Source organism: Caretta caretta, chromosome 13 (genome assembly GCF_965140235.1).
Source record: "Caretta caretta isolate rCarCar2 chromosome 13, rCarCar1.hap1, whole genome shotgun sequence".
Taxonomy (NCBI): domain Eukaryota; kingdom Metazoa; phylum Chordata; order Testudines; family Cheloniidae; genus Caretta; species Caretta caretta.
Window position 1 is genome coordinate 4,902,216 of NC_134218.1, and position 19,239 is coordinate 4,921,454.

The following is a 19,239-nucleotide window of genomic DNA, read 5'->3' on the forward strand; positions in this document are numbered from 1 at the left end:
ACACTAGTTACCAGAACTGGCATTTGCACATGCAGTTACCCACTTTGCATGAGGTTACATTAACGGCACGCATAACGTAGACATACGCTTTGAGACCCTTCAGAAATCTGGCCCAGGAGTCACAAAGAGTTTCTGTTGGATATCCCATGACTCACGGAAACTAATGCAACAAGACATATTCAAAAGGTTCATATTCCGGGGAGGTGAGTAAGGAGGGGAAGGACTTTGGGCTTTAACATTTTCTCTCCAACACCCGACATGTTTTCTGATGAAGGCCTGACCTAGTGGTTTGAGCACAGGAGTGGGAGCCAGAGAATTCAGAGTCTTAATCCTGACTCTGATTTGGATTCCTGCTGTGGCCTTGAGCAAATCACTTAACTTCTCTGTGTCTTGGTGACAACAATGGTCACAACCCTTACTCCCTCAAAGGGGTGTTGGGAGAATGAATTCACTGGGGGTAGCAATTAGCAAAGATGCAAAATGCTATTTAAAACACCCAGGATTCGGTTCCATGTGTTAAGCAAGTTGCTCATTTAAGTGCCACGCACATCTTTGCATGTCTCTTCCCCATCGTGGAGGACTCACAAGATTATGATCTTACATGGGCAAATCTTCCAGTGAGCTCAACGGCACCATGGGCAGGAAGGAGATTGTTACCTGCCTGTATGGAGCCTTTCCTCATTATGGCCAAAATCAGCCTGAGTCCCCACAGTTCATTCCCATTCATGCACCATGGAACACCAGGGGCTGGTTCTAATGCAGAACACCACTATTTGCCCACAGATATCAAAGTAACAAGCAATGATGGGAAAAGGAAAACAAAGTGCCCGAGCATAACAATGGCTCTTTAAAACCAAACAAAGAAACAATGCTGAGACCACAGCACCACTTATCCAAATAACCCACCCACGGGGTAATAGGCACTTAGGAACACGTAATTTCCCCAGACAGGAGTGAGCCATGCAAAACTCTTGGTGGTTGAGCACGTTTTCACAAATTGGCAAGCTGTCTGAAATCACCTCTCCCCCTAATTGGCTGAGATTACACCTCGTTGCCTTGAACGTGACCGCTAAGCCAAACAGATGCAGCCTTGCACCTGGAAACTCTTTCAGAGCATATAATAAAATATTTCCTTTGCTCGCTCCAGATCAGAATCTTTCAAATCTCCTTTCCCCACCCCAGTGATCTTCAGACTCTCTCTGCTGGCCTGGGCAGCTGCAGTTCTGAGCAGTAAAGTCACAGTGGGACTTCCTCAAGCTATAGTTGGGGTCCAGAGAACCAGGCTCTAAGGGTGGGAACAGCACACCCCGAACCCTACTCATCTGCAGGTTCTCTCTCTTGTTATTCCTGCTCAGCTGGAAGCTCAGCTTGAGTCCCTGGGCTCCTGAAGGTGGTAAATGGGGAAGTGTAATGAATCAATGGCTCCTCTTCCAGCTGGCTGAACTAAACTGTCTCTCTGATAAACTCACAGCCATGAATATCAAACACTAGTGTTTCAGGGACCGAGGTAGAGGCTGCCTTAAAGGCTGTTCTACTGGGAAGAGACCAAGGAACCATCTGCAAGGTATGATGCCTTTTAATGTCCTCCTTCTATGGGTCACATGTGAAAGGGCTACGAGGCAAGGGTTTTGAATACAGTGAAATCGCTTTGCATTAATTCACCAGGCTTTTCTTCATTAGCTTCTCTTGCTTGCAGGGACAGCAAAAGTTGAAACCTCTCTCACCTTGAATCCCTGCTTTGGGGACTTGGAGTCAGCCAGCAGGGAGAGAAGACAAGCTTCAAAGCAGTTAGTATTAAAAACCAAGTGGATGCCCTGGCCCATTTCTGATGGGACTGTGTGACAGGGGCAGCAGCTTTGCTTCCTAGTCCCCAGTGAACCAGGACTCAACCCCAGCTCCACTTCCCCATCACTTTGCACAGGTGCTCAAGGAAAGGGGTACAAGGATGGCTGCTTGGGACAGAGTTGGGAAAGTCAGGGGATGCACCCAGGGCTCATAGGGCAGGGCTGCAGCCCTAGCTGCTGCCTGGTCCTTTTCTGATGGTAAGTCACTTTAATTTTCCTCTCTCCTAGCAAGAGACCTTGCTGACCACAGCTGCATTTCTCCACTGAGCCACTGCCCCAGCTGACAGTCTGTGGGTCACCACTACTCAGGGACCCAGAGGTGGATCACCACAGGGAGAGAGTGAGATCTACTTTTTTTTTCTAATCCCAGAGAAAAATGCCCTCCAGGGAGCATCTCCGGAGGCCACCCTGGGTTCACTGCAGGGACTAAAATAAAACCACCCATGCTGCAGCCATCAGACCCGTCTCTAGCTCGGTCACTGCAGAGCTCCAGCTGGATGGGCTGGAGATTTTCTCATCAAGACCCTGTTAATCTCACCCAATGCTTGAGACCTTTGCCTGTCCCCTATGAGCAAATTACATTTCCATCAGGGGAAAGGAGCCTGCCAGTCCATGGATGCAGCCGTGGGTCCTGAGCAGAGTGGTCACTGTTGGGCAGGATGGGTCAGCTACCTGCGTGGATTCTCTTTGTCCACAGAATGGGCTCAGCACAGACTGCAGCAGGGCAGCTTCCTCAGGCTGGCCTGCCCGTCCGTGGAGACTCAGCCCTGCTGCCTGGGAGGCTGAAACGGGAGTTTAAGCTCCATGGGTCACCTAGGGTTTATGGACACAGAGACTTAGTGCGTGGCAAGCTGAGGCTGTGTGAATTTGCTGCGCACTGACCGGCCAGGTGGTCCCTGCTCTTGGGCACTAAAAGTCCCCTAGCGTACATTCACCAACTCCCACGTCAAGCAGCAGCGGGTCAAAGTGCCCTAAGGACCTTTCAGTGCATGGCAGTAGGGTCCGCGCAGCCAGTTAGCGTGCTGGAGATCCACACCCCTGCTTCCCAGGCACTAAGCCGCCTTATGGACAAGCCTTTAGCCCTTGACTTCTCTGCCAACACTGCCAAGTGGAAGTGGGCCCTTTTAGTACAAACTGGATTGTGGGCACTTGACTGAAACCCACCAAACTCATGTCACAAAGGGGAGGGAGCCACTGAACTGTCCCCCCTGCACTCACAGTGCGTACTGAACGCCAGGGAAAGGAAATTAAACTTCAGCGGCACCCTGGCCAGGAGGAGGCAGGATGAACACGCAGCTGGAATGAGATATTGCAAGTTTAAAGCCAGACACGCACACTGCATATTCTCTTAGGGTCTGATTCAAAGTCAATGGCAAGGCTCTCCAGTTCTTCAATGGTCCTCAAGCACCAACCTTTTGTAGTGATAACCACCCATTTTTTCATGGTTTGTGTGTATAAAAAGATCTTCTGTACTTTCCACAGTATGCATCCGATGAAGTGAGCTGTAGCTCACGAAAGCTTATGCATTTATTTAAATGTTAGTCTCTAAGGTGCCACAAGTACTCCTTTTCTTTTTGTGAATACAGACTAACACGGCTATTACTCTGAAGCCCGGTTGTAGTTGGTGGGGTTGGTTTCTAATGCTGCAGAATTAAATCAGAGGCCGAGACATTCAGCACAGAGAGAGACACGGTCCTCGTCTCTGCACAGAGAGACGCTGAGCTGGAGACACAAAGCGAAATGCTTCTGGCACCCTTAACTCAGCCTCTGATGAACAGGAGTTTGCACTGGAAATGAAAGAACCGATGATGCAGAATTGCTGATGTCAGCACCTTTTGCCTCCCTCCCTGGAAATACTCCAGTGACGAGGCAGCACTGACTAGTGCCTTATCGTTAATAGCTTGTAATAACAAATACAATGTCCCTGTGGGTTCACCTGCCGACTTCCTGCCACAACAGGCCAATCAGGACTGTAGTGAGACCTTTGACGATGAAAGAACAGCAGGTGCCCCCAGTCCTGGCTGGACCAAAATGCAGTGAGCTGTCCCATGGCAGCTTTGTGGAGAAAGAACGCCGGGGCAGTCACTGCAGAGATGGGGCCAGAACCAAACCCCCGGACTTTGGGGGAGTTCGGTCCAGACTCTGTAGCTCAGGCTCATCTCTGCTGCAGAGATCTAGCATTACACCCCCTCGGCTTCAGTGGCAGGTACTGAATGCCGTGCACAAAGCAGGCTTTAGGGCCAGTCTAGACTGCAGTTGGAGGTGTGTGATTGCAGCTCTCTCCTGCACTACTTTTAATCTAGTTAGCACGGGTACTAATAGCAGCGAAGACATGGCAGCTCAGGCCGTCCAAGCCGGCCTGGAACCCTGGGGACATACTTGCATACTTGCATTCCTAGCTTGGGTGGCTGTGTCTTCACGGCTATTGTATCCATCCTACTTAGACTGAAGCTAGGGCGGGTATGTCTACCTGAGCGGCAATCACACCTCCAATTGCACTATCGACATACCCAAAGGGGACGCTGCAGCACGGTCTGTACAACAGAGAGCCCATGCTCACTCCAGGTCACCACGTCTGCTCAGTGCAGGACACCAGCATGCACTCTGCTGATGCACCCACGTGCCACTGAACTCCAGTGGCAGGTGCAGCCTGACTAATCAAAGTACCTCTTCTCTTTTCAGTTTCAAAGCCCTGCAAAAAAAGAGAATTAACAATGCTTGCGGGGGAAAGGGGAGGCAAGTTCCACTCCCCACCCCTACTCCTTCCACAAGGTGGGTTTTTTTAAAATCTCCTTTCAATAATCATCTCTTAAATTCTGCAGGTTATGAAGTCATCATGAGAACGTAAAGCAAAACCAAGAGCCTGCTCTTGAGAGGTTCTGAGCTCCGCGGGAGAGACACTCCCCTTAAAATCAGTCAGTTTGGAGGGTTCTCACCACATTACAGGACCAGTCTGGGAGAACAGGCCTTCTCTTTCCCTGCTAGGCAGGCAAAAGGAGCATGAGGTCGGAGATCAGAGCAAGCCAGAGCCTATGACTCTGACACCTCATGCACTGCCAGAGGGTGGGGGTTAGGGGGACAGCATGCTGGAAATATGCTGGAATGGCCCCCTCTAACACAAAGGGCCATTCAGCAGTGCACACAGACATGGCTAGCGTCCCATAAGAGGCGAGGAACGTACACTCCTGATAGGCGGGTACCTGTGAGCCTTCGGTTCCCGGCTGCTGTAGGAGCTTGACGGTCCTGCCTCCTGCTGACCTCTGACTCCGCCCGTCGTGCCAGGTGAGGCTGCTGCCCGTGTTCCGCTGCAGACGGTAGTTGAGGTTTTCGGCCGACACCGTGTGCTCCAGGAGGTTCCGGCAGAAGCTGAAGTGCGCGGCTGCGGCTGGGGAGGAGAACGATTATATCAGAAAGACAACAAACATACCCCATGCACCAGCGTCCTCCCACAGCTGCCCAGATTGCACTATGTGCTGCTGCTCAAGAGACAGGACTGAGTCCACGTCCTCCAGTCTTCTTCTCTGCCCCTGAGGCCGAAGGATCTGGGAAGGATGGGGAAGTGCACCACATTGGCAAAGCCTGTGTTGCTTTCCCCTCTGGTGGCTGGTCCACTAGAGGACAACAGCCTACTACTGCTACCTGCTCTTAGCTGATGTGGCAGAAGTCTGTTCTACACATCACAGAGGCAAAACTCCATTGAGCAACCATGCAGGAGAGGGCTGTTGCTATGGCAGCGCTTGCGGCCAGGAGAAGGGCTTGCTGGGAGGACAGGGGGTATTTTCCAATAAGAAGCAGGTGAGGCCATTCTAAAGGAAGGAAGCTTGTCTGTGGGCTGCCCAAGGAGCAGCTGCAGCATGTCAGCAATCCCATGTCTTCTGAAGGAGCAGGAAATCAGCCCCAGTTCTCAGTGACCAGCTTTGGCTGGTCTCAGGCACTTAAACGCACAATGACACCCTATGGGGCCACAGCCGCTGACGAGGACCCACGCACCCGGGCTGCAGGAGCTCCGACCGCAAATCCCAGTTCTGTTAGGAAATGGGCTGGCTCTGGAGCCCGTCTCCCACTGGCATGTGGGATGCTAAGCCCCTCACTCAGCTGCGCTTGGTGTGGACACAGGTGCTGCATTGGCGCTGATTCTGGAGGCTTTGACATAGAGCCCCCCCCCCACACACACACACAGCCTAGGGCTGGCTAACTGGGTCCCCTGGGCCTGAAACCGCCACACACAGGCAATACAATTACATTTAGTGTCCCAGCAAATGAAGGCTTATTGGAGGGGAGTTTGCCTCAAGCAGCCATGTGACCCGCTAGGACCCGTTAACCCTTTAGAGGCGACAGGGCCTTAAACTCCTGGCACTGGCCTTCTGGTCCGTGGGGCTCCATACTGTGATGGGAGGTGCAAAGAGGAGGTTGAACAAAGAGCTGCTTCCCTTGCCAGTCCTGGGGGAGGTGCAGTGGGGAGCTCTGAGTGTGCACAGGACCCTCCGGCTGTGGCTTGAGCTTTAGGCTGGCCAGGCCTGCCCCTCTCCTGTGTGGGGGGAGGGGATCGAGTGCCTTTTTGCCGTATGGCTCCCCGAACACTTCTCCAGTCCGGGCACTGCCAGCAAAGACGTACCTTACCATGAAGAAATGCCTGAGAGCTCTGCAGTGAGAAGCCCACATGCCAGGGCTCAGAGCGGGGCAGGCTCAGTGTCTCGGACCGTTGCTGGGCAATCCTGGCGCCTTTTCCAGGGGCATTTCAGCACCAAAAATGCTGAGGAGGCAACATCCCAGGGGCTGCGTGCTGGGCTCGTGAGCCGTGGAAACCACGCTCCAGTTCAGAGGGGCAGAAAGTAAAAATAGGAGGACGGAAAGAGGGAGGTGTCGGGGGGGGGGGGGTGTCCAACAGCCATACACCTCTGCTCTCGAAACTGCCAGACAGGGTCTGTGTAACCCAGGATCCAATGCTCAGTGCTATGACCGTTCCCAGAGCCGGACTTGAGGAGGGCTGGGGGCCTGGTGGGTAGAGCAGGACGAGCCTGTGTTGTCTGGCTCGATGGAGGCTCGCGAGTGACGGGGGAGCTGCCTCTTGCCACCTCGCGCCTGTGAAACCATCCTGTCTGCTCAGATGGCTGCTGTTACCATGGCAACAGATTCTGCGACCTGAGTAACAGTGGGTCTGCGCTGTGGGCATTCCCGGCACTACCCCAGTCCTGCTGCGAACCCCCCCCCCCCCCCGGACCCCAACCACTTGATGCCAGTCCCCACAGCCCCTCCCTTCCCACAGCCCAGCCCAGTTTTCCTTCAAAGGAAAACAAACACCTGATGGAGGAACCTGTGCAGAGATTTTGGCTATGATGGAAGGCCTCAAGCTTCTCATCACTGGTGAGCCAGCAAAAGGCTGTGAGCAGCAGGCTGAAGCCCCTTGACCTGAAGGAATGGCAGGTGCGGTCTGAGAGTGCGCTGGCTCTGGGTACCTGGGCACAGGCTTTAGGGATGTATCGTCTGAGGGTGCTCATGCATGGGGCTGTACGTACCCCGACTCTGGGTGCATGGTGGATTTGCCTGAAGCATAGAGATTATCATAGCCGAAGGTCGCGATACAAACTGCAAAGGCACAGCCTTCAGGATGAGGTTAAAGCCATGGGCCTGAGTGACACCGCATGGCCTCTCGTGATCCCTTGGCACTGGTTGTTAGGAGTAGGGACATAAAGCACGATCCTTTGGCCAAATGCCAACACGGATTTTTATATTCTACTTCCCTGAAACACCTCCCCCGACTGCAATTTCAAGTGACTACAGGATCCTTTTGTGCTCCCTGCCCTAAGCTGTTGTGCAACATTTCAGCGTCCATGCGACCTCTGAGGTGGCAGCATTTCAGCAGTCAGTGAGGTGATTCCTCAACTGAGGCACTTTGAAATTCTTGGCCGATGGCGCTAGAGAAGTGACAAACATTACTCTTCTTCTTGGCTCAGCCCCTAACCCGTGCTCTTGTTAACAACACCAGGAGACTTTGGGGATAGCAATGACCCATTCCCAGGCTGGGTCATACCCTGAATGCTGTTTAAATGTCTTCCTGCCCTCACCATTCTCCTGTTTTCTTTTCAAAGAGACGTGAACAGCCCGCAACGACAATTTCTTAGGCCAGCTTGCTCTGATGAAATGAACAGAGCTGCCCGAGACATTTGCCCACACAGTGCTAGCACCCGCGAATCTTGCTTTGACACCAATATTCCAGCCAGCGAGACACACAGGATCTGATTCACCAATTTGCTACACCAGTTTTATGCCAGTGTGAATCCACTGGGCCGGGTCCTCAAATGCTGTATATTGGGGTCGTTCCACTGACTTCAACAATGCTACAGTTTGCCAATTTATGAGAGCTGAGTATCTGGCCCATTGCCTCCATAGAGTGAGACTGGTGTTATGGAGTGGTCAATCCATCCCCTGGAGATCTTTGATAAAATTCCATCCACGCCCTCCTATCCCCAGACAATTTAGGGGTAAAGGAGATTTCTTGAGATTATAATGAAGCCCAGCAGATCCTGCCCATTTCCTCTTCCAAATCCTTATGAGACACCAATCAGAGCGTTTACAGAAATGCCCGTGTGTCTGTGAATGTGTGATCACTTACACAGCTCTGAGTACATGCACACATGTGAACTTTGAACAGATACACGCAAATGTGAATTCACATCCAGCATATGTGTGTGCGTGTGTGTGCATGCACTGGGAACACGAGTACATGCACACAAGGGTGTATTTGCATGTGTGGGTGAATAACCACATGTAGGTGCGCGAGCTTGCCCACATCTGCACATGCACGACCATGGTGAGAAAGAAAAGTAATTGTGCTCATTCGATATTGACCGTTTGGTTGCTCAGAAGCTTGGGCTATTCCGTTTGTTCCAATTAAAATGTAACATTTTCCTTTGGGGGGAAAGAAAATGAATCCTTCTGTAAGAATAAAGTATCAGTACAAGAGACACATGCTCATCTATTCTAGATGAAAGGTGGGAGGCTTGGCATAAGCCACGTGGATCCCACAAAGCAGGGACTAAGATCTCGCTGTTTAGACTACAACGAACAATCTGAAGCCACACACAGAGAAGCCTCTTTCTAAGGATACCTGATGCACTGTAGGAATTAAAGATTTAAAGAAAAAACATCACTATTGGGCACTAATGTCTATAGTTGGGATCTCTAGGGGAGAGCCCTCACTTGAAAAGAAAAATCAACCCTTGTGCAACAGGAAACTGAAATCTAAGAAAATGCCCCTCACTCAAATGATACGTTGTACAGAACTAAACCTATCCAAGGAGTAGTACTGGGAGCAATGGGATCACATTCAGCAATGGAAATTTGAGAGAGAAATATCAAACATTTCCTAAGAGTGAGAGCGATTAGGCTGTGGAACGGTCTCCCAAGGGACGAGGTGGAAATGCCATCGCCTGAGACATTTTAATCTGACTTAAGGAACCTTTAGGGAACACACTGTGGAAAGCAATCTTACACTGGTCCCCAAGGGAGGAACTAAATGACCCAACAGCTCAAAAGGACCATGGGTCTCTGAAAGGGAATGTCCTCCCTTCATTAATTTTCAGAAATAGAGAAAAGCCCTCGTCAATTAATTACGACATAAACCAGCTAAGGGAATAAGGGAAAACGGAATGGGAAACTGGCCTGATCTAAGAATGGGCTTGCTAAATATATCTGCTCTCTATATGCCATGAAGGTTCTGATGACGCCCAGGGTCATGAGAGCACCTGGCATCAGAACCCTTGATATGAGATTATTGCTTGGTAAACCACTGCAGCAATTCTCTTGTGATTACTTCTTCTTTGAATATAACAAATGGAGCTGAGTCTTCCATGGAAATGCAACTGCATAGCGAAACCTGGTGCTCGGAGGCCATGCCGGTACTTAGAGAGAGCTAAGTCAGATCCGTGCAAGGGCCTAGCAACAGAGGCCACCCCACTGCAAAGAGGGGTCTGCTGGAGAAGCCAGTCACAGGTAAATACCAAAGGGAATCAGTAACTGGGAACAATGAGAAGCTCACAGGGCTGTTCTGAAGAAGTGCAGAGGTTCAGAAGTAAAGGGCTATTTCACCATTCTGATGCCAGTGCCGTGTAATGTGACTTTGACATCACAGACAGGAGGGGACCTTTTCTTAAAGAAGAGCTGAAAGGTAACTGCTGACCTCATCCACAGGTTATTAAGCATTATAAGATGGCTGTCACAGAAGTTAAAGCCCCGCTGGTGGCTGAACATTCCAAGCCAGGGTGATAGAGGTTACCAGCTGCACTCAGAAACCCAAGAGCCAATTGACAAGAGTTTGGGGGTTTTCCCCTTTTAAAAGCGAAAGAATTATATAATAGACGTGATGCACCCACAGATGGAATGCTCGGTCTAGTATCATTTGTCTTTACGCGCCCTCATTAGGGGGATAGTAGATTCTATTTCCACACCATGCCATGTTTGGCTGTTTACTTCCTTTGCTGATGGGCCCATAATTCATAGATTCCAAGGGCAGAAGGGATCATGCTGACCATCAGGTCTGACCTCCTGTATAACACAGGCCAGAGAACTTCCCCCAAATAATTCCTAGATAAACATCCAATCTCGATTTAAAAACCGTCAGTGATGGAGAATCCACCAGGACCCTCGGTATATTGCTCCCGTAGTTAATTACTCTCACCATTAAAAATGTACGCCTCATTTCCAGTCTGAATTTGTCTAGCTTCAACTTCCAGGCATTGGATTGTGTTAGACCTTTCCCTGCTAAATTGAAGAGCCCATTATTAGCTAGCAGCTGGTCCTGCTGTTACCCTGCGGCTGTTGAAGATAGACAGCTCTACTGCAGGAACCCTCCAGTTTAGTTCATGTACCGTGTAATGCCATTCACATACATACCCGCAATGTGTGTGTTATTTACATATATAAAATTGGGTGTGTAGGGAGAAGCTGGCTTCAGATTCACCGCAGAAGGACTAGCATCCCTTCCCAAATACTTGCATTTATGCGGCATGTAGTACAGAAGGGGTACACAGGGGAGCAGGGGTCCTGCTATGTTAAAGAACTCCTGGTCCTGGCCAGAAGCTGAAAGACAGGGGCCTGTTTCCAAAGGTCATTATTCTGCATCCGTCCCCCCAGTATCTGAGGCTCTCACAGGAGCTCAGGTAGCTGTATTCAAACTTGGTCTGAGACGAGTCAACAGTGTCAGAGAGCAGGGAGCAGATGCGAGAAAGGCAAAAAATGAAAGAGCTCCAAATAAAGGCAGCATACCGAGCGCTCCGATGGGTTTATGCTCCAGTTATATTATCCCAGAGCTCGGAGGCAGTTCTTTAGAAACCTTCTGCTCCCTTCTCCCAACCAGCCCTCAGGTTTCAACTCTCTGGTTACTCAACAGCACTTAGTTCTGCAGCACAGAAGCAGAAGTCAAGGTATCGCTTAGCAAGGGCCGGAGTCCATTCTTTCTAGAGCAAGAGGGTTCAAGGTACAAGCAGATCAGCAAGCCATAGAAGGGTCCAGCAGCTAAGCCATCCGTAGCTTTTCCTTTGAGCCCCTGACTGTACCGGGACACAGTGGTGGCGATGGAAGAGATTTCCTGTCTTTGCATAGTCAAGTACTGAGGCCAAGCCCAGTGTCGCCCTGATCCATGCCTCTCATACACTACAGTAAATACAGTAATAATTACGCACAGATGAATGCTCGCTAGCAGAGCCACAAAACCAAAAGCATCAGCTGGTTTCCTCCTACGATGACCCTAAAGGAAGGAATTCAAAAATCAGCCAGGCCTTTGTCTCCTTCTGCACTGACTATAACTCCCTTTGCTTTGGCTGCCCCTGGGCCCCCCTCTCCAGAGCCAGTGTTTGTACGGAGGTGGGCAGAGGCATCTTTGCAAACACAAAGAGGCATGACCCCATCCCTTCCTGTTCTCAGACACATCTCCCTGCCGGTGCAAGTCAGCAGAGCTCCACTGACTTCAATGGAGCACCAGCCGTTTACACCAACAGGGAACTGGGCCTTTGCACCTCAGGTTCACCAGACCCAGCCTTCCCGGGGTGCACCACAATGGCTCTGTATGTCGGCGCCGTGGGAGAGGGATGGTCACCCTGGCTGCAGCCTCAGAAGAGGCTGGATGAATGGGAGCGAGCCAGCGCAGGGCGAGTGCTCAGGACGAGCTGTCCTGAGCGCAGCTGCGTCCCTTCTGCCCTCAGCCCTCTGCCATACCTGACCGACTCCTGCTGATCAGCGCTTCAGCCCTCCTGCCAATATGCAGCACTCGGTACCCTCTGCTTGTTCTGCGTGCTGGGCAGCGACCCAGCCAATCAGCAATGCAGAGAGGAGGATTAAGACCCTGGCATTCTTTATACCCAGCACTCTCCTGCTGACAGCCCAGCCAAAGCTCCCCTCCCCCCACGTCATTGTCCTTAGATTATCCCGTCTTCTATCCCACAACCCCCAGCCCCCTCGCTAAGCTCCTTCATTTACATGGCCAGGAGTGACACAGAAGAGCAGAATGTAAACTACTTTGAAAAGGGCTTAACCCGCTAGCACTAGACCTAAGTATCTGCCTGTCATTTCCTCCGCTTGCCCCTTCTAATCCTGTGTCAAGTGGAGATTTCAACGGACTTGAATACCTGGAGGTGAAAGTGTTCTCCAAGAGGGGAAGGAGCCTTGTTCGGTGCACTATTCAGCAGCTCCCCACTGGAGACAAAGCTGCCAGTGGAAACCCAAATCAACAAATAAAATTAAGGGTAAGGGCCTGTGGCAATCCTGCATGTCACAGTTCAGTGGTCATCAACTGCCCGTGCAAAGCGGAACTCATCTGAGAATTAGGAAAGCCTCAGCTAATCTACAGGAGACCCAAGTTCGGTTCCTGGCTCAATCCCAGACTTGCTGAATGCTCCTGGGGAAGTCACTTAGCATCTCCGGGCCTCCGTTTCCCCATGTTCCGCTCTTCATTTGACTCCCCTGGGGTGTTGTGTAGAGCTGAATCAGGAACGCTGGGCTGGAACGGTTTTCCATGAGAAAAACGCAGCCCCACCGAATCGAAGGCTTTGCTAAATCATGTGGATTTCACCAACATTTAATTCAGAGGAAAACAAAAGGGGAGGAGGTGAGTTTGATTATGTCCCATTTTGACATAATCCACATTTCAATTTTTCCTTTCAAAATGCCTCTTAATTTCCAGTTTCTAAAGAGATCCACACACAAACAGCTCTTTGAGCAATTTGGCTTCCATGGAGAATTTAAACATGTGTAGGTTTCGTTCCAAATCAGAATGAAATCGAATTCTGAAATTGCAAAATCCTCCTGGAGACGGAATCTCTGTGCTCTGCCCAGCTCTAGTGGTGCGGCCTCACTGGTTTGGGCTGCCGCGTGCTGACACCATGGAGCCCGGGGTGGGCGGAAAGCAGGGAGGTTGGAACAGTTTGTACAGTGGGGGTGCTTGGAGCCACTGAACCAAACTGTAAACCCTGTATATGACAGAAACCACTTCAAGCCAGGGGGTGCAGCAGCCCCCCCCAGCACCCTTAGTTCCAGCATCTATGGTGGGGATCAGCGTAGAGCTTCACCATCCCAGAGGGAGACCTTCTCAGTGTAACACAATGCCTCCAGAAGCCGAGCACTGTGGCAATGCACCCTCGGTCCCGCCACTAAACTGGAGCAGTCCTTGCACTCACGGGAATACTAGGAGTGTCCAGGTGTGCAAAGAGCAAAAGGGCATTTCCCCCTCCTAGCTCTGAGCAAGGGCTCGTCCGAATTGGGCAGTGTGAGATGCTGGGATGGAAGGTGCTACAGAAATGGGAAGTATTAGTCATCATTTTTACTCACTGCTTGCAAGACTTTGGCTTCTTTACTTAGCAGGCATGTATGAAACACAGAGAGAGAAAAAGGTAGGAGACTTTAATCTTCTCAGCTTTCTGCCTCCCTCGCCTGTATTAACAGAGCTTATCCTGTCTCCCTGATGACCCAGCACATCTCTTTCTCATCCCCAAAGCACCAGGTCAAGTCTTGGACCCGTGGGCAGAGCCTGCGGCTGTGTCTACACTCGGTGTGCTTTGCCGGGATGGGGTGACTGGCATACTGCACCGGCAAAGTGCTCCTAGTGTGGACCCAGTGGTACTGGCCAAGCTATGCTTTTACTGGTATAGCTAATTCCATCCTCCTATCCCCAAGTGAAACAAGCTTGGAAGCAGAGCTTTGCCAGTATAACTGCGTCTACATGAGGGGTTTCTGCCGGTCTGCGGGGGGGGGGGGGGAAGGGGGAACGTGTCATGTCTCTTCACATCCCTGAGCGACACAGCTATGCCAGCAGAAGTCGGTAGTGTAGACACAGCCAGGGAGCCTCAGCCAGGGGACTTCAGCTGGGTTCAGAGGGATGTAACCTTTCTCCTCCACCAACCCAGTGCCATGGGACACCCATGTCCCCTGTGCTCCTGCACATCCAGGCCAGATCACTTGCTACACCTGTGATGCTCCCATTCTTACCCCAAATCCCTCTGCCTGCAGCCAACTCCACAGCAGTCAGAGAGCCCAAGTTCTTCACTCACATATGGGGGCGGCTGCCCTGTATGGACCTCCTGCAGCCTGGCCACACTCCCTGCTTTGGGGGCCTCCTACATACTCAGGATCCTCCCCCAGACCCCTCACCCTGGTAAGGCAGGCAAATATCATTAGCTTCACTTCACAGATAAAATGGTGTCCAAGGCCATAGACAGAGGGAGGTCATGTCAGAGATGGAGTGACAGCTCAGGAGTTCCTGCCTCCTATGCATCTCCACTTACCCACACGTAGTTTACACTTACCTCACCTGGTCTATTCTTCCTATACAATCTCACTATCCTGCCTTCCTCATCTTAAAATGCTATTGGGCTTCAGCTATGGAAAGTCGATGCTTCTTCCAAGCCTACCTGTTTCCCACCATGCTTCCTTTCCTAAAAAAATCATACTCCTGATCTGTTCCTTTGCTGCCACTTGCCTTGGAGCAGGGGATCTCTCCTCGCTTTATGGGGGTCTTGCCATTTCAAAACATCTCTGCTGGGGTCCGTCAACCAATTATTTGCCTACAATGAAACGCGGCAGTAAAAAACCTTGTAAATTATTCTCTTTGATTTATTGTCTTTTTGTAATCATAATAATACTTAGCACTTCTAGAGCGACTTCCAGCCCAAGACTGCAAAACACTTGACTCACATTAATTAAATATTGCAACACCTTTGGGAGCTAAATACAAAGAGGGAAGCTGAAGCAGGAAGATTATGTAATTTTCCTCAGGCCTCACAGCACTTCAGGAGCAGAGGTGGGACTAGAACCCTGGACTCCTGACTTTCAGTCTTCTGCTCTAGGGGATAGAACTCACCCCTCTTAACCCGCTAGGAGCAAACCGCAGCAGCAGCAGTGAGCAAATAACTGATGCCTCGGTTTGGGGCTGAACCAAAAAATCTGAAAAAATTCATTTCAGATTGAACAAAATGTTTCGTTTAACCCAAAGTGAAGTTTTGGTTTCAGATCATTTCTGAGTCTTTCTTTCTTTCTTTCTTTCTTTCTTTCTTTCTTTCTTTCTTTCTTTCTTTCTTTCTTTCTTTCTTTCTTTCGCTATGTTTTGAATCAAGATGCTGTTTTGAAACAAAAAAGTCAAAATGAAACGTTTTGAAAAGAAAAGTCAAAAGGTTTCATTTCAAAATGAACTTTTGACAAATTAAAAAAAAAAACACTTCACATTTTTTTCCCTGCATGAAACTATTTGTCAAATTTGATCCAAATTCATGAATAGTTTTGGTGACCTGAAAAATGCCTTTTTCAGCAAATTTACTATTCTCCAAAAAAAATTCATCCCGCTCTATCCAGGAGTCCTGAATTCCAGTACTGACCTGCCCCCCCCCCCCAATCTAATCACTAGACAACACTCCCTCCTTTAGAGTAGGTTTCACTGAATTTCTAGATAGCACTGGTTCTTGTACCCTCTTGCTGCGTTTTCCTTACCAGGCCAAGCTGATGTGATTAATAGCAGTGTTGAACCAGGAAGAAAAAGGGTTATTTTTTTATTAACCTGGTTCATTCCATCCCTCTAGTATTTCAGCCTCCACCAGCAGTGACTGGAGATGAGCCTGTTCTAAATCTTCCTAGAAGATAGGTGAAGTCTGGGGACAAAGAACTAACAGGTTAGCATGTGTGCTCTGAACAGAAAAACACTGGCTGATCTCCCACTGCTTCCTAGTTTTCTCTCGTTGCCCTTTGATTTATTTCAGTGCCTCTCCCCTAATGCTGGAAAGGCCAGAGAGACTGAACAAGGCTAACCTGCTGCATGGAAACCTATAGCAGCTGTTGCTTTCTGTGACGGGTGATAGGAACATAGGCATTGCATATACATTCACAGCCTAGGGAGCTTCTTCACCGTGCATGCATCTGGGTTGGGTTCAGAATAGGCGAGAGTCTGGCTAGGAGAAGGTTGGGAGCTGCCATTTGGAACAGCACAGGAAGATGGAGTTCACTCGACTCATTCAAAATATACAGCAGCTTCAATTCCCCCGCCGCCCCCCAAGTCACTTTTAACACTAGCTACGTGTTGATGAAAAATGGATGTTACCTGAGCTCATGCAACACCAGTTACTACTGGGTAGGAAAGGAGAGGGAAATGTATGATTTCTGAGTCCTCCACAATAGATCCCACTGTTCAGTCCAGGACCTGAAAGCACTGAATGAGACAGACAGACAGTGGCAGTGTCTCAGGGAAGGGAGTGCCTCGTGTTTTGAGTCGATGCAGTTTGATCGCTACCTGCTGCTGTAAATTTGCTTGGAACAGACTTGATATGACAGTTTTGCCAACCCACTTGCAGATGTTACCAACCACCCCTTGCGAGAGAAATTTCAAGCAGCCAAATTCATATCAAAAGCATACAAATTAGGAGCAAGATTCCCATCACCTGGCAAAGAGGAAGATTGCCCAGTGGTAAGACCACTAGCCTAGGACCTAAGGATATGTCCACAGTGCAATAAAACACCTGCGGCTGGCCCATGTCAGGGGACTCAGGCTTGCAGAGCTCGGCTATAAAGTTGCATGTAGACATCCAGGTGTGGGCTAGCCCCCGGCCTCTGGAGCCCTGCGGAGGGAGAGGGTCCCAGAGCCCAAGATCCAGCCGGGGCCTCGATGTCTGCACAGCAATTTTATAGCCCCACAGCTGACGCCCAGTCAGCTGACACAGGCCAGCTACAGGTGTTTTATTGCAGTGTAGACATATTCGGAGAGTCCCAGGTTCAGTTCCCTGCTATGCCACAGATTTCCTATGTGACCTTGGTCAAATCATTTAGCCTCAGGTCCCCAGCTATAAAGTGGCCTTATCTGCCTGACCTCACAGGTCTGTTGTGAGGATAAATACTTGAAAGATTAGAGGCACTCAGATACTATGGGAATAGGGGCCTGTTAAGTGCAAAATAAAAATGGCAGATCTCTGTAGGGATCAGCTCTCCCTATGCAGATCTAGAAAAGCAGAACATCAGCACACAAGTCAGAGAGGTGAATTTTGCCTCAGGGAAATAAGCTCCATTTAAAATTTGTGAGTGATTTTGCTGTTCATGAAAAGGAAGAGCTAATACCTGGGGAAAGGCATATAAGTCTTACACGTACTGCAGCCCTGCTATTCCATACCCAGTGCACCTCAGTCTTGACCTGTGACACTCCTGCTATTCCAATCTTCCCTTCACCTCCAGAGATAGGCCCTTTGATGCACCTTTTCTCCCTCTCAATTGCCAGTCCTTCTGAACCATGCCAGACTTCACAGGGGTTTACAGCCTGGGACAAATGTCAATAGGAGGCCTAAATATGGGGCCATAAATTTATTTCAGAGTCTCTTATTTAAAAAAAAAAAGAAGCCCAAAGCAAATAATTCAAACTCATACAAAACACAAGGGCACAGCTTTTGCATCTACTTTGTGTGCTCCGTTACTGCAGCTGTGTGAAGTGATACGTGCGTGTGCAAGTTAGGAGTGCACAAATGTCTCTTTCACACACCATTCTGGGAAATCTTGGCCCCAAAATCTTGAACTTCCTCAGAGAAGAAGGATGGTCCAGTGGTCAGCGTGCTAGGCTAGGCTGTGGGAAACCTGGGATCAGTTCCTACTTAGCCACAACATCCTCTAGGACTCTGAGCAAATCACTTAGTCTCTTGGGGTCTCAGTTCCCCATCTGTAAGATGGCAATAATAGCACTTTCATCTCATTGGGTGCTGTGAGGAGTAAAGATTGCGATGTGCACAGATACTATGGAGATGGGGGTCACATAAGTACCTACAATAGATTATACCCAGTAACAGAAATGCTAAGCTTCATACAAAGCCTTAGAGAAGTGTGCTTTATGACGAATAAAAACGGTTTGTCATTTTGCTGCATTTCCAACTTCCCCATGGGAAAGAGACATTTAGCACCTAATGGTGCAAGAAACTGGCCTGCAATCAAGAAGATGGATTTGTGGTTCTGATTAACTAGAGGCCCGTTGCATTTCCTTCATTGCTTGCAGCGGGGAAAGAAAAAACAATCAAGGTTCTTCTGGGGCTTCTGAGGACTGGGTGAATAAATCACATTATTCACTCATGGAATGGGTCCCAGAGGTCGTGCCTGGCCTTCGACACCTTCACCATGTGAACCACAAAATAAATTGGCCTTCATGTTATTTTACTTTTCCCCTTCAGCTGATCTTAAAATGCTGTAAAGGATGGAGAATTCTACTCGACTTTCTGGGAAAAATTCCTGGGCACTAGGGCATGAGTGACGTGGTTCCCCTGAGAAGAGTGGTTCATAGCACATTGGATCACTAAGCCTCCAAATTATGACATGGCCTTCCCACCCCCAGTCCAAGCTTCAGTGCAACATATGGGCCATATTCTACCCTCCGCTGTATCCAGAGATCCCCATTGGCTTCAGTGAAATTACACGCCGTTAAAGGGAAGGCTTGACACCAATGAACCAATTCATTTCTATTGTCAATGAAGTTACACCATGGACACATTTGGCCCATTAAGTGTATATCAGAGCCTTGGTTTATGCTAATCTCAATATTCCATTAAAGCTTCCATTCCTTTAAAGCTCTCTCATTGAATATTTACATTGTAAATATTATTTTGTTCTTTTAAAATTAATTTACATTAAGAGGCATCAGGTCGATGCCTTTTCCTGCTATTTCATCTGAGGGGGAAGAAAGAAGAGAGGAAAGAAAACAAGCTGCACCTGCTTTATTCTGTTTCCTGCACTGAATTCCCGGTTTTGGTTTGAAAATTAAAGCTAGCAGCCAGGTGAAATGCAAGGAATGACGACAAAAGAGAACAGGACTGTGCCTGTAAGTGAGTGCTCGCTGAAATGAGCGCAATCCGGCCCAAAGGTTGATTTAGCTGCAAATTTTGGAAGATTTCCCACC

General features: G+C 49.4%; 1 protein-coding gene across 4 annotated transcripts in view; it reads right to left on the reverse strand.

Annotated features, from left to right (window-relative positions):
• SAMD10 (sterile alpha motif domain containing 10) overlaps positions 1-19,239 on the reverse strand; it is a 57,851-nt gene that overhangs the window by 35,534 nt on the left and 3,078 nt on the right. For all 4 annotated transcript variants that reach the window (XR_007352690.2, XM_048820105.2, XM_075118678.1 and 1 more), the window contains exon 2: positions 5,045-5,229. Coding sequence is in view for 3 of the 4 variants with exons in the window: in XM_048820105.2 (XP_048676062.1) it covers positions 5,045-5,229 (185 nt within the window). In the remaining variant the exon portion in view is untranslated. The remainder of the gene's footprint in view (positions 1-5,044; positions 5,230-19,239) is intronic.